The 27612-nt window shown below is 38.7% G+C and overlaps 2 protein-coding genes across 2 annotated transcripts in view; one reads left to right on the forward strand and one right to left on the reverse strand.

Annotated features, from left to right (window-relative positions):
- Positions 1-755: 755 nt before the first annotated feature.
- Positions 756-17958, reverse strand: kif18a (kinesin family member 18A). Its single transcript, XM_049717364.2, has 18 exons — positions 17769-17958; positions 16673-17008; positions 16058-16215; positions 14701-14805; positions 14442-14552; positions 13642-13839; positions 11277-11453; positions 11084-11158; positions 10896-10984; positions 9877-10039; positions 9301-9465; positions 8106-8227; positions 7757-8022; positions 7141-7191; positions 3115-3460; positions 2276-2365; positions 1618-1712; positions 756-1508 (listed from the first exon to the last, which is right to left on the reverse strand). Exons 2-18 carry the CDS (start codon positions 16986-16988, stop codon positions 1351-1353), a joined length of 2685 nt encoding a protein of 894 aa, XP_049573321.1. The 5' UTR covers positions 16989-17008; positions 17769-17958; the 3' UTR covers positions 756-1350.
- A 22-nt stretch (positions 17959-17980) lies between these two features.
- The window catches only part of mettl15 (methyltransferase 15, mitochondrial 12S rRNA N4-cytidine), a 45107-nt gene continuing 35475 nt past the window's right edge, over positions 17981-27612 (forward strand). The window contains exons 1-2 of the mRNA XM_049717365.1: positions 17981-18096; positions 19211-19459. Coding sequence (XP_049573322.1) covers positions 19223-19459 — 237 coding nt within the window. The 5' untranslated portion in view covers positions 17981-18096; positions 19211-19222. The remainder of the gene's footprint in view (positions 18097-19210; positions 19460-27612) is intronic.

A 27612-nucleotide genomic window follows, 5' to 3' on the forward strand; every position in this document is an offset into this window, starting at 1 on the left:
ATGAAAGAAGAAAGTTAAAGTCCCAATGATCATCGTCACACACACATCTGGGTGTGGTGAAATTTGTCCTCTGCATTTAACCCATCCCCATGTGATTTTGATCCATCCCCTGGGGGAGAGGGGAGCAGTGAGCAGCAGCGGTGCTGCGCTCGGGAATCATTTGGTGATCTAACCCCCCAATTCCAACCCTTAATGCCAAGCAGGGAGGCAATGGGTCCCATTTTTATAGTCTTTGGTATGACCCCGCTGTGGTTTGAACCCACAACCTTCCAGTCTCAGGGCGGACACTCTACTACTAGGCCGCTGAGCTGGTAGAATCGATTAACATTAGTTTCCCTAATCTTATGACATGTTAAGGACCAAATCAGTAACTGAATCATCATCATTAAAAAAATAATTAGTACTACAACTAACCTGTAATTGACATTACCACTTGTGTGATATTGCTGAATTGTTCCTTTTTTGGTTTTAATTATTTAACAATGTCAAAGAAAAAAACAATGATTAATTAATAAGCAGTAATTAGAAACAAAAGTGAATATCTGTTATGCAAAATATATTCAGATCCGATACTTGAATTACGATTACCTATGTTTGATCGTGACATTCCAGCTTTACACTGAAATGGTAAACAACACATACCATCATTCTCAGAGAGTTCTTTTTGCTCTTGACTATAAATATCCATGTTTTAAATTACCAGAGACACTCAGAAATTCCTGATCATGATTAAAAAACACACTTGTGGTACATACTTTACTTAAAAGCTTACATTTTATTTTGAACGAATTCGACTTCTGCCATTTGGCAAACAATGATGAAGTAATTTTAACAGTAACACCCTAGTGCTGACTGTTTCATGAAAGTAAAATGTACAACTATTTACAATGACGCCCACATGTCTATATTCTTTCCTTAGATGCATTTTGGCACATTGACAAAACATCTTTGTTAAAAAGGTGAGCAAGCAGTAGGCTTGGACAGAGATGCAGCAGTTTACATTGTGGAAAGAACAATTTCAAGGTCCCCAGAAGTCCATCTGACTTATATCAAGTGGGTTTAAAATCTTTAACACAAATAATATGTCACAAGAGGAGACCAGGAGTGTTTGGGAGGCTGTCAGTCAATGAATGCTTTAATAAAAAGTTTAGGTGCAATTCACATCAGTAGAAAATGGATTATGTTGTACCATTGTTACCTCTCATCCAATGAACATGGCTTAACAATCAGATTATCTTGAGTGTGTGTTCAGTGGTTATTTAAAGTCAAGTATTAAAACAAAAGCTCATAGAGCCTAAAATGCTAGTTAAAATTGTTTCACATAGAAATAAAAACACACAGAAAAGGGAATTAGATCCATTTGGTCACTTGACTGAACAGGTGTGACTTAGGTTTAGATGGTATAAAGGCGTTCAGATTTCCGTCAGAACGTTTGGACGGTATTAAGAAGTTCGGATTTCCTTCAGAAATACTCCTGACAGCTCTCTGAGGTTTGTCCTCAACCGAACCTGATGATAACGCAAAGACGGTATTTCAGAATCAGTGACTGAGCTTTGCACCAAGACAACAAACATACATTCTGTATTGAACGTGTGCCATTCTACAACTGATACTTACCAAAGAAATTAGGGGGTGGTCCCCTCTTTGGTCTGGTGGAAATGGAGAGGGCTTTCTTCACACGCTTTGGTGCGGACAGGTTTTCATCATTCTCCCTAACAGAGAACCAAAAATGGAAAAAATTGTCTAACAAAAAGACAGCAACTTATCACTGTAGGTAATTTCACCATGAAAACAATTCTTTGACAACCGTAGTGAGCTTTTTAATTTTGAGGGAAATATGGGGCTCTAAAAAGGACAAGAAAAAGAACACTATTTTTCATGGGAAACAACGTCGTATACAGTAATCCCTCGTTTATCGCGGACAATTAGTTCCAAGACCATCTGCGATTTGTGAAAATCCGCAAAGTAATGTCACCCTCTCATTTTTAACATACATGCCATAATTCCTCAATTTAGAAGGTTTATTTTGAATTTGTCAATTTTTTTGGACTGAAGCCGCGATAATCGAACTGCGATGTAGCGAGGGATTACTGTACATCAGGTTTTGGGCTTAAAAAAAAAAGAAAGAAAGAAAGAAAGAAAAACTAACTATTGCCCTTTCTGATTCTATTTGTTCAGTTTTGTTAAGGTCTGGATTGTTTCCAGGCTGGCTGCTAAGGTGCAACACTTGTGATATGCAAGGCAACAAAATAAAAGGCGATTGAACAACAATTACCTGATATGTTTACGCTTTCCTTGCGCAGCAGACGTCATGCCCATGTAAGCTGGGTTGGCACGTCTTTTTTCTTGTAAGGAGAGCTGATGTCTGCATAGAATTTTTTTCTGTTAGGTTAATGCCTTTTCCATGAAATTTAATGCATTCATTATTCAAGCAAGAGTTGACAGTGGTTCTATTACAAAGACTAGCAAAGATCTGCTCCACTTGCCTTAACACTGTGTCTCCAAATTCAGGAGCAGTCCGGAGTTATTTCGACCGTTCAAAGCATTTTTATTGGAGGCCTCAGTAGGAAATGCCACTTGGGCTAAAACGTTCTTTGCACAATCCTACGGAGTGATGGGTAATTGGTAATCTCTGCGAGTTACGATTTTTTAGGCCCATGTTAAAAATTTATCTAGCCAAGATATTTAGTTTTTCCACACTACGACAAATCTTTCTACATAGGAATTCTCCCTTCCATGAAAAAATTCACGACAGAATGTCTTGGGAAGCAACCGAGTATGCTTACTAATACCAAGCACGATGTTCAGTCTATGGAATTTTCATCTCAAGTGGCAATCTAGAAACGGGCAGCCCATACATTTAAAACAATAAAGCGTGTTCCTCATATTTTGTGATTCACTGTTCTCCCTGATAGTATTGTTAAACTCAATATGAACATAATTACATCATTTTGGTTTTGAAAGTTTTAATAATCTGTGAATGAGACTTATTTTTTTATTTGAATGTGGTTTTGGGGGGAAACAATGTTTTCTATGGCTTCGCGAACATTCAGTTGGCGTGCCTTTTACTGAATTTAAGTACATGATTGTGTGTGTGGGGGGAAACTTTCTCACCGTTTGTTAGGAATCTGCTGGGCTTCATTGACAGGATTGATTAGTGGGGTTTGAGTTGAATAACCCTGTGACTTCATTTCCTGCGAGGGGTCGTCATCGCTTATTATGATCGTTGCATTGTCTTCATGTTGAACTTCAAGGGTCACGTTGGGTTCCATGCGGGTGGACAAACTAAACTTAACATCTTTTTGCGCAGGCTCTGGTGTGCACTGGAGAGGAAAGGTACCCTCCTCAAACTCGTGGGAAAACGTTTTTGGGCTTTGTTGTGGCAGCAACACAGCGAGATTTCTTCTAACGGCCCTTCGGGGAAGTATGTCTTGCTGTAGGTTTGGATGACTTCTGCTGCCTAGAACCCCAAGCAAACCAAAACATTGAGAAGGAATGAACACAATGTTTTTTTTATATTTGTAAGAAATCATAATTTTTGAAAATTTCTGTCATTACTGTCATATCGAAAATGACCGATCAAAATACAGCAATTCAAAGATTTCAATTCTAGGTTTATAATTACTCAGAAAATACGTATCCAGTCAACGTGAGTAATTTAACTTTAGGTATTTTTTTTTATCTAATAGAGGTTAACTTGTTCGCTAAGAGATCAACACTTGATCGTTGCAGCTTCACTCAGGAACAGAGTACGTACTCCAAATTATGTCTTGGAACAGATTGGGCCTGTCAGGAACTCTGCCGTTTCATACTACTGTTGGTTGTCAACTCAGGCAGCTATCACTTGTTTGCCAAAACGAGTTACTCCTCTGCTAACGTACTAAACATTTTAATTACTCCCAAGAGTTGTTCTTGGACATCCTCAGGTCTCTATGTATTAATCCAAGCAAATAATAATAATAATTATTATTATATTATGATGATAATAGTAACAATGAATCATTTTTCATGAATTTTCCCAATCAGAATTAGCCTGCATGCTTAACCTACAAAAACTTTTTTTTAAATGTCTACTTGTTGCCTATGCTGAATTGTGCCAATTCAGCTCAAGTTGGTTTTCAAATGTTTGTGAATTTTTAGGTATTGTTTTCATTATTCATTCGCAAAATATATCGTTGAACAAATAATGATACTATCACTTAGTAGCTCCTCTATAAAAATCACCCTCTTAAAAATGTAATTGAGTTGCAGATGAGAATGGGGTCAAAGCCCAGTGTCTGCATCACATGATGAAGCCCAATGCACTCATTTTCCTGCAGAGGGTTGTTGAGGCTTAAGCAAAAACACCAGCAGGACACTAAAGAGACGGTGAGCGTTCACATAACCTAAACCCCATGTTTTCTATTTTAATGTTATATTTATCATACATATATGAGCATCTGAAAGGTTGATCAGTGTGGTGATTACATAATTGCGACATATCATCATGTCACTGTCATCACATTGGTGTGACAGTGGAGTTATTCCTTGCAATAAATGGCAGCAGAATTCCTTCAATCACATATTTTGGGCTTGTGGGGGATTAATACATGCATGAGTTGCTATTTCTGGTAGAGGCGGCACTGAATTAGGGTCGCCTGGTTGCCGCTGCATGTTTTTTATAGCGCGCCTTTTCTGGTTGGCGGAGCCGGGGAATTTACGTCTGCTGACGTTTTTTCCTGCCCTGCTGTGGATCTGCATTTTCATGAATGAAGCTCAAGAGGGATTGGGAGTGTTCACTGCAAGGTACTGAGGAAAAAAAATCATTTGCGGGTGCAAGGGGAAGGCAGAATCAGAGACAATGAGAGGTGGTGAAGCAATGTCGAAAAGTAAACGTTTCGAGAGGGGGAAAATGAAAGGAAAACAAAGCAAAGATTAGATACAAATGAGAAAACAAAGACAAATAAATACTGCAGAGAATCTGTACAAAACAACAGAAGGACATCAAACGTCGACATGTTTTAATCCTCTGCACCTTCAAAGCGACAACTTTTGTGTATGTTTCTATTAATAACCAGCCGAGGCAAAGCGTCAATTCCCTCTTTAAAACCCATCAGTCCCTCTCTATCTCTGACCACATTTGATTGGCTTCGCAAATTGCAGGGAGGAGCTATTTCTCATACGCTGCAGTGTCTATCACAAGGACAAGAGGAGTAGGAGACGAGCAAAGCAGCATCAGGGCGACATCCGAGCAGTTTGTCAAATTCTGAATAGTCCTCAATAGACCCAAACCAGAGGTTAAGAAGGCATGTTTTGTTTCGCTGATGACAGCGTGAATATTTTCCATTGTTATACCCATAGAGTGAATACTATAAGAATGTGACAGTGGAATTAGGATATGCATCGGATGGGTTTGAGAGATTCAAGCGTGAGTCAGTGAATGAATAATTGAGAGGGATGCAAACAGTTATGATTTCATTAGAGAGATGAAACAGTGGCGGCATGTTCCCAATAATGGAAACCGGAGTGATTAACCGTTATATAAAGGCTGTATATATTACATTGATTATATTACATGGAAATTCACTAGTATGCTCTTTTGAAATCGCCGAATGCCTTACACTACAGGGATGCTAGCAAAATGAATGCTGCTTTGACCGTACAAGGAGATGAAAACACAACATACTTCTATTAATAAAGTCTAATGTGGAGTCTTGATTAACTGGTTTAAAAGATGAAATTGTCTGCGAAGATACAAAGGATGAGTAAAATAAGCAAAAAATAGTTTGCAGGCTAATGGAAAAGGCTGTCCAAATTTTACCAGTAAACTTTCAAACCAGATATTTTATCAGACTACAGTAAATAAATAAAAGGGACGTGAAAATATTAGTCTGAATGGCATGAATGCGTGCAGGCAGGAAAACATACAGATCTCTTTTTCCATGTCCTTCTGGATAGGATGAATTATTTCTATGTCTTTCCTTTCCCACAGTTTATTGTGCAAGACATTTTCAAATCATATGCCTAATGCACTTGTGTCCAATTATATTCACTGTTTACATTTGAATACTACTTCTAAAACACTACTGCACAACGTATGCAACAATAATTACGCACTGCTCACAATAAAAAATGTTCTTTGAGAGACTGTTCACTAATTTGAGAAAAATGTTGTTTTTTTTAACGTGAAAAAATTGGACACTGCCTGTTAACAGCACTTCCTTCCAGGAGGGACCCTAGGCTGCCCAATTCATCTTGGTTCTATGTTTTATTTTATTTTTTTTAAATCAGGTGAATAACGTACACCCCTGCTGTACCACTGTCATAGCTGGCACAACCAACATTCGGTCCACATTGTTTATGCATTAATTTGGTCACGGGGGCCAGTCAGCCTCCAATCATTTTGTGACGTGGTCACATGGGTAATGCAGCCAATCCAGTGCTTGTGGTGAGAGTGCTGTTGCAGCCATGCTAAGCAACATGCCAACCTAAAAGTCACCGTTTAGAATGATGGCTAAACAAGACTACGATTGTATTGACAAACTATCACTACCGCAATAGTACTAATATGGAGGAATCCCTAATACATAAATACAAAATTAAATAAATGATGTATTAATTTAATGACTGGCACAGGGAGCACTTGTCAGCTTATCCACCTCACAGTTCAGAGGTGCAGGGTTCAATTCCTGCCCGTGTCCGGTGAGGGTTAAAAGAGAGTGAAATTGCTTAGTGGTTTGGAGATTCAGAAGAGGCAAAATATGGTAATGACCAATTTATTTAATTAATGAATAAGGTATTTATTTTATTCAGTTTGGGACATATTGGGTGACGCATCCCTATTAGGAGCATTTGGACTATTTTGTCAGGAACATTTGGATTTAGTCCAGTTTATTAGACGGGGGAGTTGCAATAACATCAACAAATGTTACCACAATTGGTTGGTAGCGGCCAAAGCTAATGTCGCACTTAAAGACCCACTTGCAAACAGCAAGTTCTGCATGTTGGAACATTTTCGACCTCAACAAAACAAAGTATGATCAAAACGAAATACTTGACACCGTTTTATTACAGACTCTTGGTTAAAAAAAAAGAAGTTATTTCTGCTCAAGGTATGGTGATTAACACAAATAAAAAAGTCAAAAGAAAAACAAATCTTACCTTTGGACAATGGGGCATTTTTGATCAGTGACTTTGCCCGCCCCTCTGCACCTGTGTTTAAAAACAAATACTGCTTGTCAATACATTCCAAAGCACATTAAAAAATGTGCTACAAGGTCGAAAAAGTGGTGCATTTGACTTCTTTGGATAATTGCCCAATACACTCGGGTTGTTGCACCAACACGGTCGAGCCTTTTGGTTGTGACATTCTAGTCAATACCTTAAACTTTTATCTTAGTAATTATAAATAAATCTTTCAAATAGAAAAAAAGTCCACGACACTGCTCTCATTAATGTGAACCATGTTTTTGCAGAGCATTCCAATATCTGCAAGGGTAGCCACCAACATTGCTGGCTCTCAAAACCCATTACTCGGGATGATTCAATAGGGTCAAATGCAATTCATAGGTTCATATCTGACTGTCACATAATCTATATGGAGGCATAGCATAATTTTAGCAATGCAGAAAAGCAGGTTTTGTGCTCTTTCAATATCAGTCACACATATCGTCTTACATTTGATGACGAGTAGGAGAATTATAAGGACATCCATGATATGGTCTAGGTAAAAAGTGACACTAATGATAAAAGAAAAATAAAGAACATGGACACTTACTACATGGGCTGCTCTGAAAGTAAAGCAGTTTTGAGAAGGCCAGGAAAGGTGTGATTTCACCACCGAATTCCTTGCTCTCCTGTGAGCTTTTTCCACATTGTACGTCTTGGTTGGCTCCTACCTGGTCCGCCCAAGCCACACTTCTCTCTCTTAGCAGAATTTGCATAAGTTCTTGGTTTTTCAACTCATCTTGGGCTGTAACAAGCCCAGAGTCATACATGGCAGAGTAGAATTGACCATAAGCTGGCAATAACAGATTCACCATTCTAGAATCAATACAGAAGGTTACAATTAGATTTGTGTTACACAGCAAATAGCAATGTACTGCTTACAAATAATAGCAACATACTTTTGCATGCGTTTGTTCTCTTGATCCTGAAGTGCAGCAATTTTGACCATCTGTTTGATGTGTTGTTTAAGATCATTCACCTGTAGCTCCAGTCGGTGGCAACGTACGTCTTTTTCTAATATCTTCGAAAGAGAGCAAGGCGATGTTAAAAAAAAAAAAAAAACACTACAGAAAATCTAAAAGCTAAACAAGACATGCCAAATTGTCCAAAGCTAGCCCGAGAAGCTATAGTCATGCATTTCTCTATGTTTTATTTGAAAGGCTGTGAGCAGTGGAAGGAGACAGGGGGGTCGCTCTGACGCAAGAAAACTATGAAACAACAGCAGCGAGAACATTTAACTGGTGAGTTCGTCATAGTTCTGGGTCAGTTCTTGGAAGAAAGGATAATGAAGAAAAAAAACATGGACATGGTTTTAGGTAACCGGCTGCTGTGTGAGGGACGAGTAAAGTGTATTGATTTATTCTCTTCAGTGATCCACGAGTGAGCTGGAGAAATAAAATGAGCACGGTTCTAATTACTGGGAGAACAGATGGGACGAAAACAAAGACAGTCACGACACCAGTAGAGACACAGCCTACCTTCTAAAATAAACAAAAAACAACAAGCGTTGAGTTTTAGGGATCCTTCCTATATTGATGAGTATCCTTTTTATAACATGCTCTTGTGTGCTCCTCTCACAGGAAATCTATTGCACTCGATTAAGTTACGGACATAATAATGTAATAAGGCATTTGTACATCACTCGTCTTGATCAGGCCGGCAAAATTGGTCACTCGAATTTGTGCAAAAATCTGTAATATTATATTTTGAACAAAACAAAATGACAAAGCTCAGTGGCCTAGTGGTAGAGTGTCCGCCCTGAGACTGGAAGGTTGTGGGTTCAAACCCCGGCCGGGTCATACTAAAGACTATAAAAAATGAGACCCATTGGCTCCCTGCTTGGCACTCAGCATTAAGGGTTAGAATTGGGGGTTAGATCACCAAATGATTCCTGAGCGCTGTACTGCTGCTGCTCACTGCTCCCCTCTCCCCCAGGGGATGGATCAAAATCACACGGGGATGGGTTAAATGCAGAGGACAAATTTCACCACACCCAGATGTGTGTGTGACGATCATTGGGACTTGAACTTGAACTTAAATAAGGAGCTCTGAGAGAAGAACCAGGGTTACCCTGAGAACTAAGATGTTACTCACCTCAGAAATCTGATTATTTGACTTGAACGATTTCACTTCATTCTCGACACGGTGAAGCCAGCCATCATTTTTCTGAAAATTAATTTCGGCCTCTTTCAGTTTTTTACGAATGCGCTCCTGCTCGGAGCGCAGCATCCCCAACCTCCGCTCATGTTTACAAGTAGCCTGTTGGAAAAGGACAATGGGCGAGAGACCAATGAGAACAACAAAAGCTCATAACATCTTGCTTTCACCCATTGAGTATTTTACATTTTCGCGTCATGTGCGTACAAACAATAATGGTAGCTAGATAGCAATAAAAATTCAGGAACTTTGAGGGCCATTTTTGGAGCGAAAAGAACAAAATTCAGATTTTTTTTCAGTTTGCAGAATTAGTGGTGTTCTGCAATACAGCATTTTAGAGGTGGGACTAAAATTAGGAAAGCGTGCAACTGGGGAGCAGGACTCACTAAGTCCTGTTGTGGTGTAAATTACTGGCTCAGACTACTATGGCGAGTTGCAAAGTAAAATGATGATTCAGCAGCTGTTTTCCTGCACGGACGACAGAATCTAGAAACCAGTATAGGCATCTGCTACCTTCTCAGTCTTTTCGTTGGCAGAGATGTATTGGATCTGCAGGTTGTCCTCTTCGCTGTAGCGCTGGCGCAGCTCATTCTCCTTCAGTTGTCTCTCCAGATCCAGCTGTTCTCTCCTGATTTGGGCACGGTTGGAGAAGACTTGCTGCAGAGATTCTGACACCCTAAAGAGAGATTAAAGTGATTGACTAAACCTTCAAAGAGCCGCCACGTTTGCAAAATATAAAAAAAGAACAATAAGGGTAAAACATTTAATTCTGTAAAAGCATATTTAACGAAAACGCTTACAAGAAAGCTAATCTTATACAATAGCATTAGATGCTGTAGCTTTGTTCTTTTTTATTAAAGCACATCAACTGGAGGTGGAGAATAAGCGATACATGCAAGTAAATAAAATTGGAGAGCTGTCGCTGAAATGTGACTGCACTCTTGAATAAAATTCTAGTGACGTAGGAGACCTGGACTTGCTAGACTGCTGAATTTTTAATAGCGTGAGAAGTGTGCACGGCCTATTCAGAGCCTCTCACTGTGCGAGTTGTGAATTCTGATGCCAGTGAATGAAATGTGTGGGAGGGAGACTCATTCAGCTTTTCTGTGTCCTCCGTCCCCAGCCCAAACACCTTGACAGATGCCAGTGTAGGCTCTAATGATGACATTTACAGTAAATACTGTACAATTGCAGATCCTCTGATAGATGCAACCCATATAAATGCAACGAAACACTGCTCAATCAGTTGTTTAATATGTGATCATTTCGCTCCATGTGCAAATACACTTCCCTCCAAAAGTATGGGAACACACGCACACTTGAAATTGTTTAACGTTCATAAAAAACTTATATTTCAATTGCAAATTCTATGCTTGCAAAACAACCAGGAAGCCTGTGACCCATTGGCAACAAAACCTTCTTGTTGTAGAGTTGGCCAGTCTAACACTTTCCAATTGTTAACCCCAAATTCCCATATGTTGTATTCTATACAGCCGATCACTTTGAGAACAGAACAGATGAACCGTGCTTACCTTTTGATGTCTGCTTGCTTCTCCGTAGATATTTTATCCACCAGATCTTTGCCTTCATACTCTTTCAATTTTTGCTTCAACTGTACAATCTTGAAGGAGAACATTTGACTTACAGTGATGAGAACTGATGATATTGTTTATTAAAAAAAAAAAAAAAAAAAAAGAGGCATCGCCAGTGTGTTGTTTACCTCCTGTCGTTGCTTTTCACAAATGACTGCATACTGACCAATGTGACTGTCCAGGCTTATAACATTACTTTTCAGCTGATTAGACAAACAAAATACAATAATATGATTCATGAATGTTACAATCCATGGATGACAAAAAATATATACACTGTATATAGTGTGCAATTTTATGACACAATAGTTGAATACATACCGAAGATTTGATTTCCTTGGCCCTGTTAGCATATTTCAGAGTGTTTTGTGTGTCATCATATGACTTGGATGAAGGGCTGATGTTGGCTATCATGACAGTACTGCAGTTGCCTCCCAAAGAGTCCTTGAGTATCCGAGTAAGTTTGCTGTCCCTGTATGGTATATGAGCCTTCTTGCTCTAAAACAAATGGAAATGAATGCGTTCAAAAGTTATTATCAAGGATATTTGGATGAAAGGTATGTATGCTTTGTATGAAGAGTGACTATAAGATGACAATCATTCCACTCCAAATACGGCATTTGAGAGGACGATATGCAGTAATAAAGGAAATATGACGAAGGCCAAACAAATGAAAAGTAACTGAACATTTTTTTTTTTTGGGCATCTGGAAAACTTCACAAAAGATCTTCGAATACATAACACTGACCAAAACGTTTTCTTGCTAAAAGAAATCTACTAAGCAAGCACCGCCATTTACAATATTGGTCAGTTTAGGTATCTCGTCATCTCACAAGCATTCATTTTGCGTAATGTCACATTAGAAGGAAAATTCAAAACAACGAAGGCGTATCAAGCACTGCACCTGGAAATGCAGAAAGTGCTACACCTGGATCCAAAGACCACTGAGCAGCGTGATTTTTATCAGCATAATTCTGAAAACATCCCCTATTAGATCTTGTAGATTTAGCCGCTGTGCCTAATATTTGGCAGGTGAATGTATGACTGATGAGGACATTGTAAAGCTGCAAAGGAGGCATTATCTTGATACATAGTAGTAGTATAAAACTTCACGAGAACAAACTACTTAAGAATCCATCCATCTTTTGTTTTTCTCTTGCATGTGTCCTCGTTTGGATTGTGGGTGAGCTAGAGCCTCTCTCAAATGACTTTGGGGGTACCCCGGACTATTGTTTAGACAAATGCAGAACACCAGAAACATTCACACCCATGGGCAATATAGTAATGTCAATTAACCCAGCATGCATGCTTTTGGAATGTGGAACTTAAATTTAAAAAAATACAAATAAATGCATAGTGGTCCCCTCCACCTGCCAACTGGTCGGCAGCAGTGAATTTACCTATTTGTGTCAAACCGTTTATTATAATTTTTTTTTTTTTTAGATCTTTAGATTTTTTTTAGAGTTAACTCACATTTTTTGCAAAATTCCATGATAAAAGTGTACATGAGAAGAACACTTTGGCTTGCTGTGATCTGCCCTTTGCCCACATATGTACACAGACATGTAATGGGTTCATTGTCGGGTCAAAGCAGCTTTTCACAAAATAAATTTTTTTTGGGGTCAAGTAGTTTTTGTGTAATCCTTCTGACAGACGGACAGATAACAAAGCAACATGCGCGGGTGAAAACATGATGAAAATGAAAAAATGATGAGAATGAGGACTTTACCCAGCCCCCCCCTCATCTTTTCCATAAATAGAATGCCAGGAAGCGATCCTTATAGATAATAACTACGCTAAAAGACCTCATCCATACAAGCACTTGACAGCAAAGATGCATACAATTATAAGCAACATGCCTAATACCCACTCACTTAGGAGTAAGTAGAGAGAAATAACCCTTATATTTTATTGTGACTTTTTTTGCATGATCAAAGTCTTATATTTCAACAACACCGGGTGACTTTGAAAGACTCAGCTTTACAAGGAAGTACTGTATTTTCCGCACTATGAGGCGCACCTTCAATGAATGGCCCATTTTAAAACTTTGTCCATATATAAGGCACATCGGATTATATGGCGCACCTTCAATGAATGGCCCATTTTAAAACTTTGTCCATATATAATATATATACATTTGGCCCACGGGCCGGACTTTGGACATGCCTGCTGTAGTGGCTCAATATTGGTCCATGTATAAGGCGCACCTGATTATAAGGCGCACTGTCGGCTTTTGAGAAAATTGGACGTTTTTAGGTGCGCCTTATAGTGCGGAAAATACGGTATATGAAACGTTTGGCGTCTCGAATACCTTCCCACAACCAAAGTTGCTAAACACAGAGGTACAAAAATGCTACCAAGGCAACAGTGAGTAGTCACAGCTTTTTTCAATGCGCCTTTGCCTCATCTACATTCATTAAAGATATCAATGATGAGCCTATACGCATGTCTGACTTATTTGTTTGGTAAACCATAGATGTATGATAAACACATACCTAATGAGTTCTTAAGAGATCTGAGCAAGTGAAATTTAATTCTAAAGTGACAAAAAAATAACCACTTCTGTGCACGAAATCCTACTTCCCACTGACTGGCTTGAAGTTATGAAATATGAAATATTGTGCAGTTCTTGTTGGCCAATATTGGCAACAAGTATAGGTTCATTCCAAATGAAAAATTAACTCACCTTGGGATTAGCGAGAGCATTTATAACATTTCCCAGGGCGAGCAGTGAGCGGTTGATGTTCGCACCTTCACGTAAGCGCTGCCCTTTGGTATTGGCAGCACTGGCTCTTTCAGAGCCTGCCAGGTCAATTAGGCTCATTTTGGCAACACATACATTCGGATTCAGGCTAGCAGCCTTGTCCTGCTGTCGCAAATATATCTGGAAAAAAAGTAACACATTCATTGCATGGTAAGAGTTGAAAAACGTATAGGACTCACAAATGTGACAATTAGACTTAGGGTGTATTAGACTTGATTATTTGGTCCATTTTAAACGGACCAGGGTTCGATTGTAACGCTGATCTGGATCTTTTGTGCAGGTGTGAATACACGCAAACAAATCCTGCTGCGGATCAAAGAAACGGACCGAAACCAACTTTTTAAAATGGTCTCGGTTCGCTTCCAAACAAACTCTAGTGCGGTTCGCTTCAGGTGTGAATACAAACAGCGTGGATCCAAACCAACATCACAAATATGCAGAACAGGAATGCAGCGAGTAGGGCTCGCATGTTTTCCTCCATTTCCGGGTCTGTGCTCTGTGTGCCGCCCTGTTCATAGCTGTCCAATGGGAGCACAGATCATCACAAGAGTGGATGTGTATTCTTCACTTGTAAAATGTACAGTCTGAATAGGAATCGCACCAAACAAAAAAGTCCGCTTTTTGTCCGGACCAAACAAGTGGACTAAAGGACTTTTCTGGTCTGAATACACCCTTAGATTATAGTGGATAGTAAAAGCTGTTCTTTTGGACAGTTTAAATACCTGGAATACGGCATGGGATCTGGAGGAAGTGGCATTCATATCAGTAGGGTGTTGTGTCCTGTTTCGATTGCCAAAATCCAAAGCCTGGAGAATGCTCTCGGCAGATTTTGGCTATGCAAAGAAGACATCAGTCATCAAGTGTGCCGAGGACTGCATATAAAACCTTTATTGCCAATTTCTAGCTCCAAATTGATAATCATTTCCATATAGCATTGTACAGAATGCTGCATAGTCTTCAAAGAACAATGTGGCTCCTTACCTGGTGCAGCGTCAGGCCCTGAACCACAACTCCTTTACCGCTGTCCTCTCTTACTGCAAGAGGACCTGCATTAGCCAGTAAATCCCTGATTTGTTCATTGTAAACCTGTGATTAAAACATTTGTGGAGAAAACCATTCAAATAATTTCAAGAAATCATCTGATAAAGCGTGTGGTTTGAGCAAAACTGTAGTGCAAGACATCATCCGACAAAGCGTGTGGTTTGAGCAAGACATCATCTGACAAAGCACGTGGTTTGAGCAAAACAGTAGTGTTTCTGAATTTCGAGTCTTCAAAACATAATCTTTCTCTTGTATTTGGCTGCTTGTTAGGAAATATACATACGATATACACATATGCATAGATTATTAACTACAGCACATTCTGCCATCTAAAACAAAACACACAAAAAACATGTAAATAACTGACCGCAACCTACTAACTCAGTAGACCTGGGGGGTATTCCAGAAAGCAGGTTCAACATATTCTGAGTCTATCCCTGAACTCTGAATTGACTTATTCTGAGATGCGAGACTCTGAGTATTCGGTTCCAGAAAAGCTGATCTGAGTTAGTTCAATCAACTCCGACTATTTTAACCTGGAGTTACGCGCGTGCACAACCACTATAAAAAGCCATGATCAATCGAGATCGACTCACCGAACGCCGAATGGGTTTGATTGAATCCAGGTTAAGAACCACTGATAAGAAACCAGGTTAAGAACTACCATAAGATCGTAGCATAGCCTACAGTAATGAATTTAAGTAGGAATGAAATCTTATTTTCATTTAGGTGCAATCCAACAGAATTGGAAGCAGCTCAGAATTAAACTTAAAGCTGGGCTGTGATTGCACCTCAGTTGATTTTAATTTCCATCCACTAAGTAGGAATGAAATCTTATTTTCATTTAGGTGCAATCCATCCATCCATCCATCCATCCATCCATCCATCCATCCATCCATCCATCCATCCATCCACCCACCCACCCACCCACCCACCCACCCATCCACCCATCCATCCATCCATCCATCCATCCATCCATCCATCCATCCATCCATCCATCCATCCATCCATCCATCCATCCATCCATCCATCCATCCATCCATCCATCCATCCATCCATCCATCCATCCATCCATCCATCCATTCTGTTTGTCCCTTCAATTATTTTAAATGGACTTACGCTATTAAACAAAGTCAATATTCATTTAGACTAAAATATTATTTCAGTGGCTACTTAAAATAATTTAAACCTCAAACAAAATGTTTTCCAAAGTCCTTTCAGTTAATTCTACAATTTACTTACTCAGAGTTTTCAGAGACAGGATTAAAGAACAAAGAATGAGAGAGAAAAAAAATACCTCAAGATAGGAGACCGCAACAGAAAACTCTTTCTCTTCCTTGGCATCGTCCATGCGTTTAAAAAGGTCTTCCATGGTGCGGTACATGACTCCCGGTTCATCTGGTGTTCCTAACATGGTATGCGTTTTGCCTGCTCCAGTTGCGCCATAGGCAAAAACTAAAACATGAAGAGAAAAATATAGTATATGTAGTATAATTGTATAATAAGCTTTACTAAGGACACAGCATAACCGCAACCTGGTAGGATTTGTGATTGTGATAGACTTTTGTCCTGTGTTGATTTTAAAATGGACAGCTTAACTTGCTGAACTACAAGTTCACAACGATTTTGATCAAAATTGGATCAATACCATTTCTTCAGAAATGAACAATGTGCATCATCCATCAAGGAAGTTACAAATGTTGCATCCTCAACAATCCAACTTTGAAAGGGTCACAAGTAGGTTGCTACATTTTTTTTCTGAGCTAATTTGTAAACAAATTCATAGAGAATGTTAAACTATCTCTCTACAATAATCTAAAACATGTCACATAGTTGTTGAAACTTGAGTGTGCGGACAAACAGAGACTTCAAATTTAGGAAAAAGTTAATTGTGTATCTTGTGTGCCATTACCTGTGCAGTTAAAACCATTCATAATGCCATCCAGCACTCCTTTCATGGCATTCTCAAATATTTCGTCTTGAGTTGAATTCTCTCCAAAGACTTGGTCAAAAACAAATTTAAGGTCTTTGTTGGGCCTCTTGTTGATGTTTCTATTTCTAACTCTTCGGGAACCAAAACAGGAGAAGTCCTCTTCTTTTGGATCAAATATTAACATGTGTTTATCAACAACCTGCACCACATTGCGATAATTGTCGCTCTTTTCGTTACTGTTGGTTGGCCTCACCCGAACGACCACCTTCACGTGGCTGCATACATTACTTTCCATTGTGTTTTCTCAAAGCGATACTGCAAAAACAACAAGAAACAACAACATTGGTAAAATTATACAATACATCTTGGTTTCATGATAGTGATTTTTTACAAGTGTACAAAGGGAAGGAATGGACAGAGCGTCACCGTTTTACTGAATTAATTGGGTGGTAAGGCTGACCATGGGTATAATATTTTGAGTATCAGCAGATGTGATTCAAGGTTTAAATATTAGAACTCTTCTCAAAAGTTAGTATTTGTATAGTAAGCATATACATGTCCCCACCTTTTCCATTTATTTTTTATAATACTCATCATCTTAACTTTCAAAAAGGTCCACTCTGAAAGACCAAAAGTTTGTTCTTAGGAGCCCATAGCTTTGGGGAATTTTAATTAGTAGAGGTTGAGCAGTGAATCGTTCTATATATTAGTCATCAACCGTTTGAGAGATCTGCACTATATTTATCAAAGCTGTTCAAGAAATAATCTGTCCGGCAAAGTTAATCGTGATTATTATATGTGTAAGAACTACAGTATAATGAATGCAACGTATAAATAATCAATACGGATTTCCCTTGGCGTTAGACTTGACCATCAAAACAGTACAGTTTACGGTATGTTTCAACCACGCTCTGTAAATGCAAACTAGCACATTTAAACAGCGTACACATGGGCATTGTCGGCAATCAAATATTTGAATTTGGAATGATCATTGTTGAGACGATCTTTGATACGGAAACGGTTAGCGAAGAAGCTAACGTCAAATTTTCAATGGCTGTCCACGACAAAGACTTACCTATTGTTTATAAGAGGACACTTTAATTCCGTCAGGTTTGCTATATTTTCAGGAGATCCCCACAACACTTGCATATCATAATAAAGTATTACATGGAGCTTGAAAAAGAGCTGGCGTTGACGATACAAGCGCCAATATTTTTAAAAGCAAGCACTCTTCCTCGGTGGATGCAGATTGGGTGTGGGCTGCTGGTCAATGGGCGGATCCGAGTGACATCACTAACATGCTGCTGTTTGTGGGTGGAGCTACGCGTTAGCTACTTCCGGTCAAGGTCAACCTACTGATCGAAATTTTAACTATGTGGACATTTCATCGTGATTAAGTTTAAGTAAGTCTGTTTATATTTGCTGCTGATATACTGGTTGAAGATGCAGTTATCGTGTCCTGTCATGCAGTATGATCACACCACAATATGATTTGATCAAACGCCGATCGCAGGATCATGTTGAAGCTAAATTTGGATCATGTTCACGTGTTGACAAACAGCTTTAGTGGGCGGAAGTTTCCACGGCTCCTGCAGGAACAAAGATTTCTGATGCTGCAATTTTTAGTAGGCGCAAAACACAATCTACATCCTAATGGTAGCGTTGTTTGTTTCATGCATGCTGTTCTTCAGCAATGTGGTGCCTTAACATGATCATAACCATTAAACATCTTTAAACCTCCTTAACCATTCTCATTAAATTTGAAAGGCACCGGTTGGTAGGGCCACTGTTGTTGATGTGTGGGATCACTCACTGCCGTTTTGAAATTCAGTGGATTCATTCGAAGTCATTGACCAATATTATGCTCATCGTCCCTGGCAGCTCCTCTACATGCATCGGGTTAATTGGAATCCCAAGTCGGTAACACTCTGATTTTGAATTTACCCAGTTGCCAGGATACACCTGAAGTCCTTTCTCTTTTATTACAAAGTGACTCACTTAGGTGCTTTTTGTAGGCAGTATTTTTTTTTTCATGTAGCTTGCCAACCTGATTGATTAATCGAGGCAGATAATAATAGTTAAAAGAGGTAATATTGCAGTTGTGTATTGAGCTGCTCCAGCGTGGGAAATAAACATTGTCATGTCTATTGGCCCTTGATAATAGTAAATGATTGTTTCAGGATTTAGAATCTATCACCCCAGCTCTAATTTCCATCATCTGCCTGATCTGGCGCTGACTTCCCCTGAAGATACAGTGTATGCACCCCTATGATGCCCTATTGCATAAAAATTTCATCCCTGCCAGAAACAATAAAGCAAAATGGTTTAACCTTGTATGCCTGTCATGTATCATTGCAGTCCAACATGTCAGTCCTGCACTGTCTTGTTAATTTTATTGTGATGCTACTTATGATTAATATGTTTTCCAGTCCAAAACTAAAAAAATTGGGTAATGTTGTGCCATAAATGATATATTGCATCATCTTTTACTTATCCTTGTTATTGTCTTTATCACAGGTCAAACTAAGGATGGCGATTTTCCGTATTCCCACTCCCCGACAGTTTCAGAAAACACGTTTGGCTGTGCAGACAGTGAAGAAATTATGGAATTTAAATTTGGACTCTCAGAAAGTTGGCCTTTGTGCCTTCTCTGGTGCTGGTTCTTTGTGTAAATCGGAAGAACTGCATGTTTCAAATGAAAAGCCTCCACATGTTCCTGCAATGCTCAAAGAAGTACTTCAACACTTGGACATCCACCCAGGTCAAGTAAGTTTATCTTTCTATTACCTATTCTATTCTATTTTTCTATATACCAGCATATCGGGTAATATGCTGGGACATGATGTTCTAAATTAGCTTCCAGTCAAATCATGATAGAAACGGTTGTGAATTATTTAGCTTGTTTTACCAAGGTAAGTGTGAAAGCCTTTATAATACAGCATGTATGATATTTGAATTCCACCAGAAAATTGGTTCAAGCTGGTTATGCTGTCACTGCAGCGTGAACACATAAACAACCAAAATTCATTGTTCTTTTGCATTTCTCTTATCCATAGTATTACACAGGCCAATTAGTGCACTTATTTATTTGTCAATGGTTTTTAAATTTCACATTCATTATCATTTTATATCATGACAAAAAAAGTTCAGTTTCAAAAGCATTTTTTGCATTCGTAGACGTCAGAAGGTAAGTCTTAAGTAAGGGTGTCATACGGAGTAAGGAAGTCCTTTTTTACAATTGAATGAACCTTTGTGGAAAAGCAGTGGTAACATGTAAGGGTGTTCTGATCAGGATTTTATGCTGCCGATCCCGAGACCGATCATCCATGAGCGAGATCACCCAATAGCGATTCTGGTACCGATCATGTGGATTCGTTGCATGTTTTTAAATTTTAGATTTCTTCACTAACATTTATTTTAATTATCGATTAATCCGTCTTTTTAAAAAAATTTTTTTAGATGAATTGATGAATCAGATTAAAAAACATTCTATTCAAATTTCCATCCCTTTAATATGCAAAATACAGACATTATTACAAATTGACTGGGTAGAAAATGCACAAACATATTTTATGATTTATTTGCTGTTTTTTTCCTGTAACGTTTAAATCCATGTTAAGGAAAGGGGGAAGGTTTGCTAACTGCACACAGGGTGGTCTCTAGTTGGTCAATTGGACCACCACTAGTAACTATTAAAGTTTACCTTTGTTAGCTATAAAACCACTGGCAAAATAATCAAATACAGAAAAATAAAGTCTACAGTTTATGAATGAAGCAATTAACCACTGTTATGGAATATTTTTATTTGTGCGCTGCACAATAAGGTAGTAGCTGACTAGGGTTGACCAACCCTGGGTGTACCCGTGTCCATCCATCCATCCATTTTCTGAACCGCTTAGTCCCCACGGGGGTCGCGGGCGTGCTGGAGCCTATCCCAGCCGTCATCGGGCAGTAGGCGGGGGACACCCTGAACTGGTTGCCAGCCAATCGCAGGGCACACAGAGACAGACAACCAATCGCACTCACACTCACACCTAGGGACAATTTGGAGTCTTCAATCGGCCTACCAAGCATGTTTTTGGAATGTGGGAGGAAACCGGAGTGCCCGGAGAAAACCCACGCGGGCCCGGGGAGAACATGCAAACTCCACACAGGAAGGGCCGGAGGTGGAATCGAACCCGCACCCTCCTAGCTGTGAGGCGGACGTGCTACCCAGTGCGCCACCGAGCCGCCCGTGTCTCTTGCCCAAATTAAGATGGAATTGATGACACTTCATCCATAACCCTAGTTAAAGAAAATGGTGTCGAAAATTGTTCATTATGTTGAAAATCCACAAGATGAAGAAATTGCAACATCTCGTCAGTGTACTTGTAATTGATTGATAACACCAGCTGCTGGTGCGAGATGTTATCTGACAACTGTCGTTCTATCGGTGCTTTATTGTAACTCTACTGTAATTTATCACTGCGGTAGTGAACTTGATTTTGCGTGTGGGAATGTATTAAGAGTCATTGTTTTCTGTCACAGAACAAGTAACAATACCAAAATCTTAATTATACTTAAGTTAATAATTACGATGTTCACAATATGACCTGCCAAGTTTCTCTTTACCGGGAATGTTTCGCACTGAGATGCAGTGCATTGCAGCAAACTACAGCCACAATAATAAACATGATAAAACTGATCAGTCTTATTATTTGTGAAGCTGTTGATACAGAACAGGTTTTGCACCTTAGGCTTTGGATGATGACCAGAATAGAATGTGTGTTGTTATTTTCTTTGAGAGATGGTGATGATATCTTTGCTTTTGTTAAATAGATTTTTGATTCGCACAGATGGGCATGAGTCAAAAGATCTCTTTTGAAGAAGTGCTGTCTTATTTGTTTTTTTCAAATGTATGAATATTTATGTTTAAATAAATACATGTATGTGTAATATAGAATGCATGGTCAAGAAAGGTGGGGGCCATGGGTCAATGAGTTAGTCAGGAATTGCGCCACCGTGAAGCTGTTGGCACGACACAGGGTGCTGCGTCGCTGCTGCCTGAACTTTAACACCTCAAAACTCCTCCGCTGCCCGCCCATTTGCCAACTGTCCCAAGACAGTTTGCCAATCAGATGTTAGTAAAACAGTCTGATAGATTTTGTTTTGCTGCACAGTACATGCTGTGCACCTTACGCATTTGACACATTTAGAACTGCTGCTTCAACACAGGTGTTCATTCATTCATTCATTCATTCATTCATTCATTCATTCATTCATTCATTCATTCATTCATTCATTAATTCATTCATTCAATGACCTCTATCAAATGTAATATTGCAGTTCTATAAATAATGATGCCATGTGACATTAACATGGCTAAAGTGTAACTCTGTAAAAACTCTGCTAGTGTCAATTTGAGAGTGAATGGGATGAGAAATCTGAATTTAGACATACCCTGACAAACAGCTGTCATTATATTGTAGTCTCAATAACAAGTTAGTCCTGTAATAAAACAATTCATTGCTATCAGATGGATGCCACTTCATATCAGTGTGGACAATGAGAATAAGTGCCTGAGTGGCTGTGGAAAAATAGTCCCCAATATGTATTTGCTTTCTTGCTCAAGTATAGTAAACTGGTGACGACTGGTGACGCCAGCAGAAGGCAGGGAGTGGCCACACAATTGCAGTACATACACGTGTACCTTGTTATAAAAAAGTTGTTATAATAATAAGAGTTGTAAAAACATTTACAGTATTGTACCTTGTTATAAAAAATGGTTATACTAATAAAATAGTTCAAAAAATATATTTACAGTATGTACACTTGTACCTTGTTATAAAAAAGTTGTTATAATAATAAGAGTTCTAAAAACATACTTACAGTATGTATACTTTAGCTACATACATATATATATATATATATATATATATATATATATATATATATATATATATATATATATATATATATATATATATGAGTTTGAAAACCACACCCTCTTGCAAACATCGTACCCATTTTTTTCACAGTCCTTTTTTGGATGCGCCCTAAGTTTTGAAAGAAGATGCCACTAAATAATTGATTCTTGAAATGAAACACTCCAGCCAAGGATACGAGGGCTGATTGACAGACAGATATTAGGTCTTGGTCTCGTAAAGTTACAAGTTTAGTCTGAGGTTATTAGTGGTCAGAGAAGTCCTTCTCCTTCCTTGCCTCATTACTGTCATGAGTAGAACATGTCAATGTGGGATAGTTGGTGGGGGTGCGCTGTAAAGACAAGTCAGTAGTACTTCATTATCAGTAAGGTTTTTCTGACAAAGTGGCAGGTTGTTCTCCCTTCCTGAGGAGACAATGTCTTTATGAACACTTTTGTCATGTAGTGTTGTTTTAGTCCTTCATTTACACATTCTTTAGCTTAATGTTCATATAACAACAGTGAAATAAATACAAGAAGCCTTCACTTACCTGAGCAGGTGGTTTCTATCACATTCTTGCGTCTAAAACATCTACGATTAATAAAGTCATTTTCAGCATGCAGTGTTGTCTGGGTCTGTAAAATAATTTTTGGCATCAAATAATAAATACATAATAAATGTTTTTTTCTTCCATCTGTGTGGTCCTGGGTCCCGGCCTGTTGGTTGGGGACCACTGCCCAAGAGAGAAATATGCCACTCAGTGTCAGACAGCTTGGTCTCAGTTACAGCTCTTCCTGCATCTGTATAATGACCCAAAATGCACAGATAAAAACATCCAAGAATGCTGAGAGCAAAACAGTAGACTATTCTGAAGTGACCTTCTGATCTAAATCCTATTGAATATCTGTGAAAGGAGATGAAATATGCCATCTGAAGAAAGCAACCTTCAAACCTGAGACAACAAACATAGTTTGTTCATGAAGAAGGGCCCAAAATATCCACTGGGGGCAGAAATCTCATTGAAAGTCACCCAAATCTATTGATAGCCTCAAAAGGTGGTGCAATAAAACTTTAAGCTAAGGGGACCATTGATAGCAATGTCAGATTTTCAGTGGTTGGTTTTTATTTTTTTATAGAAATTTAGCAATTACTTTTGTCAGATTCAATTTATTTCTGTGACCACTGTGGGTTTCTCTTTAATTAACATAGTAGTACCAACAATTTTGTCTTTGTGTGTAGTAAACTCGTGGATAAACTAAGGAGAAAGACATTATGTGTTGTGGGCACAAAGTTGAAGACAGCTTGACAGCCGTAGCAGAACGAAGGACAAAGAAAAAGCTTGTGTCCATTATAGACACATATCACATCGTCCACTGCACAGTAGCATCTCCAGTCTGAGAAGCAGCTTTACAGGCTACTGCCACTGCCTACTTCATTCACAGGCTGAGGGAATCCTTCCTCCTCCCCCATGCTATTAGACTTTTTAATTCCAGCCTGAGATGTAAACATTAATAGTGTCACATTCCCTTAATTTTGTAGTGTTAATGTGTTCCACAGTAAGCATTTTCCTCAATGCATTTGTTTTTGATGTAAAAAAATTACATTCATCACATTTTATTCTATACCTTAAAATGAATGGGAAAATAATCCCTGTGGCATTATTTTATATTTTCTCCAATATTTATAATCATTAAAATAACTAACTCTAAACCTTTGAGCTTATTAATCATGTAAACATTTTAAACATGTAATCTTTCCTCCTGTTTCTAATATTTGTTTTCTTGCTGTTATTAATTTTTCGTTTGCTTTTCTTGTTTTACCATCAAGCAACCACGGACTTGACAGAGGCTCATTTTGTATTAAACAGCATATTTATTATAACTGCCCCATGGAAATATAGGGCACAAACATTTCTATATTGGTTTTTAAATGGTTTAGATCTTAGCTACTAAGTATAATACTTAATATGGTATTATTTTTCAAGTCTTCAGTATTATTTGATACACTGAATTTCCCTTGTGGATGAATAAAGTCTCTCTCCATCCATCCGTCTTTATCCATTTACCTACAGTGCTGTGAAAAATTAATGTAAATATCAGACAAAGCTAACTGAAGTATGTTCACTTCTGAACTAAAAGCCGCACCTGAATGTAAACTGCACCAGCTAAAATTAGGGGAAAATCCTGATTCGTTCATATATAGATTTTGTTTTAATCTTTAATTTCCAAATAGAATATGCACAAATTATACAATACCTTAAAAATCATGAGATAAGCCACACTGGACTATAACCCACAGGGTTCAAAGTTTGTGCAAATAGTAGCGTCTTATCGAAAATACGGTAAAAGTGGTGAGTCTCTTCATTAAGGTGAAATATTCAAATCCTGACATGAACGTAAACACAACCTTAAACGACATATTAACTGAAAGAGAGGAGTCTTGTACGAGTCATATCAGTATATTGCTTTAACAGCAATCAAACCAAGATTCTGAACTGTATGTATCCAGTAGTGATCCATGTAACAAAAGTAATGATAATCTATGTCGATCTTGATCTGTGAAACACAAGTAACGATAATTTTCGTGGATCTTAGATCGATATCACTGTTGGTCTACTGTATTTGCAATATTAACTGTAAATATTTCTCATGTGAGGGTTGGTATGGTAATCACATACATACCCTGTGGATAACTGGATTGGGATGACTCATTCCTGCAACATATGCTCAATTGGTGCTTTTTGCAAGGTCCACCTGCATTCTCTCAAACTTTCTAGTAAATTTGGGATAACAATGAATAGTTTGAAATACTTTTATCATGCATCACTGTTTTGAATAATTTCAGACTTGGGAAGCATTTACACTACATGGGTTAAACAGGAGTTTCTTGCTGAACAGTGCAGAAAAAGATCAGATCCAAATCAGGCCCTGTTGTGGATTGAAAACAACATTTGCCAATGTAGCCATTGTGTAAGTGAGCTGACTGGGTGCACAGCAACTTCAAGGCTGACGTCACTCAACTGTGCGGATCGATGACGTATGGTAAATGCACCCAGAGCGTTGCAAAGTGAGGGCTGGCTGTCTTTGTCCTCTTTGTCCTTTTCAAGGTTAAAGTGCGGGCTGGAGCCTTTTCCTGCTAACTTTAGGGGAAAGACAAGACACACTGGAAAGGTTTGCCATTAATGATAGGGAGAATGTAAAGAGTTTATACAACAGGAATTAGTCCAACTCCAGCTGCATGTATTTGTGATTTGTGAACTACTATACCAGTAGTTCTTAACGTTGTTGGATATACCGAACTCCACCAGCTTCATATGCGCATTCACCAAATATCTCTTAAGTAAAAAATAAAATGTGTTCTTTGTTTCAATTTCAAGACATAGATGTTTTATACTTGTGCACAAAATGAGCCGTGCGTGAACATCCATCCATCCATCCATCTTCTATACCGCTTGTTCCCACGGGGGCGTGCTGGAGCCTATCCCAGCAGTAGGCGGGGGACACCCTGAACTGGTTGCCAGCCAATCGCAGGGCACACAGAGACGAACAACCATTCACACTTGCAATCAGGGACAATTTGGAGTGTTCAATCGGCCTACCAAGCATGTTTTGGGGATGTGGGAGGAAATCGGAGTGCCCGGAGAAAACCCACGTGGGCATGAGGAGAACTTCCACACAGGGAGGCTGGGGGTGGAATCAAACCCGCACCCTCTTAACTGAGGCGGATGTGCTAACCAGTGTTCCACCCAGCTGCCTTGCATGAGCATCACCTTGTTCAAAGAACAACACGATGCATGAACTCTCAACAAATTACATACCTGCAAATCAGTGTGACTTGTGCTGTTGTCTTTGAGAAACCAGTTCAGATATGCGTCATCACGAATTTACACGATAAATCAGGTGACCCCCCTGAGGCTCTGCCGAACCCCTTAGAACGATTTACCGAACCCCTCGGGTTTGACCGAATCCAGGTTAAAAACCACTGTACTACAACATCAATGAGAGTTTGAAATAATCAGTTATTAATTATCGCCATTAAATTTGTAGATGAATTTATCTTTATCTAGTTTGGACAGTTGCTTCACGGAGTTTGATATGTAAAGTACGATGGTGATAAAGCAATTATGGAAAATAAACATATCTTTGCTTTCAGGTGCTCATTTTTCTTCTAAATTTTTAGTACTACTGAGAACAGGTTTTTTTTTTTTAATGTTTCAACATTTTACCTCTTGAGAATAACGTTCAAACTGGCACGACATCACATCAACATGTGTTTGTGTCATTGTTGCTTGAGAATCTTTGGGTCCTTGGAAAAGTTATTTATAACTCATTCAAGATATCAGTCCCTTGCTAAAATAATTGCCTATGTCTTTTTTTGACCTATTTTTTTTTTTTTCCTTCATAATCTCATCATGCTGGCCACCTCTGCTAAAATTGCCTCCATCCTCAGTTGAGCAGATCATGCAAAATTACTATTGTTAATGCAAGTAATATAACCAGTATTTGGTTCAGTTTTCAGTGAGAAATGGAAAGAATATACGTATGTACTTTAGCTGTTATCATTAGTAGCAGTATCTATAGTAACATAATCTCATATTTATTATTGACCATTAGGCGATGTGGAGGGTCGTTCCAAATTGCAGTGGTTATTCAATGAATTAATTGAGCACATAGTATGCCTGCAAACATAATTTTTGTAAGGGTGTATATTCTGTTGGATGTGTATACTTTGCATCACTTTGGTCTTTGAACAACTAACAAATGCTTATTTTTCAGTCAAGTGCTGATCTACTGTAACAGATGCTAATACATTTCAAAACGTCATTAAAGATCACTCATTAGGCAGCATTATGCAAAGCCTTGAAGAAATATTAGGCATTGACTGATCTGTGAGACCAACACAATCTGTATTACCAGCTTCACCCTGAAAGTGCTGTTCGTCTCAGCTAAAGTGCTCCCACTTGTTGCTTTCTCTGTTTCCTGACTAATTTGGTTGGGCATAGCATGCCTGCTTGAC

This window comes from Syngnathus scovelli, chromosome 4, assembly GCF_024217435.2.
Source record: "Syngnathus scovelli strain Florida chromosome 4, RoL_Ssco_1.2, whole genome shotgun sequence".
Classification (NCBI taxonomy): Eukaryota; Metazoa; Chordata; class Actinopteri; order Syngnathiformes; family Syngnathidae; genus Syngnathus; species Syngnathus scovelli.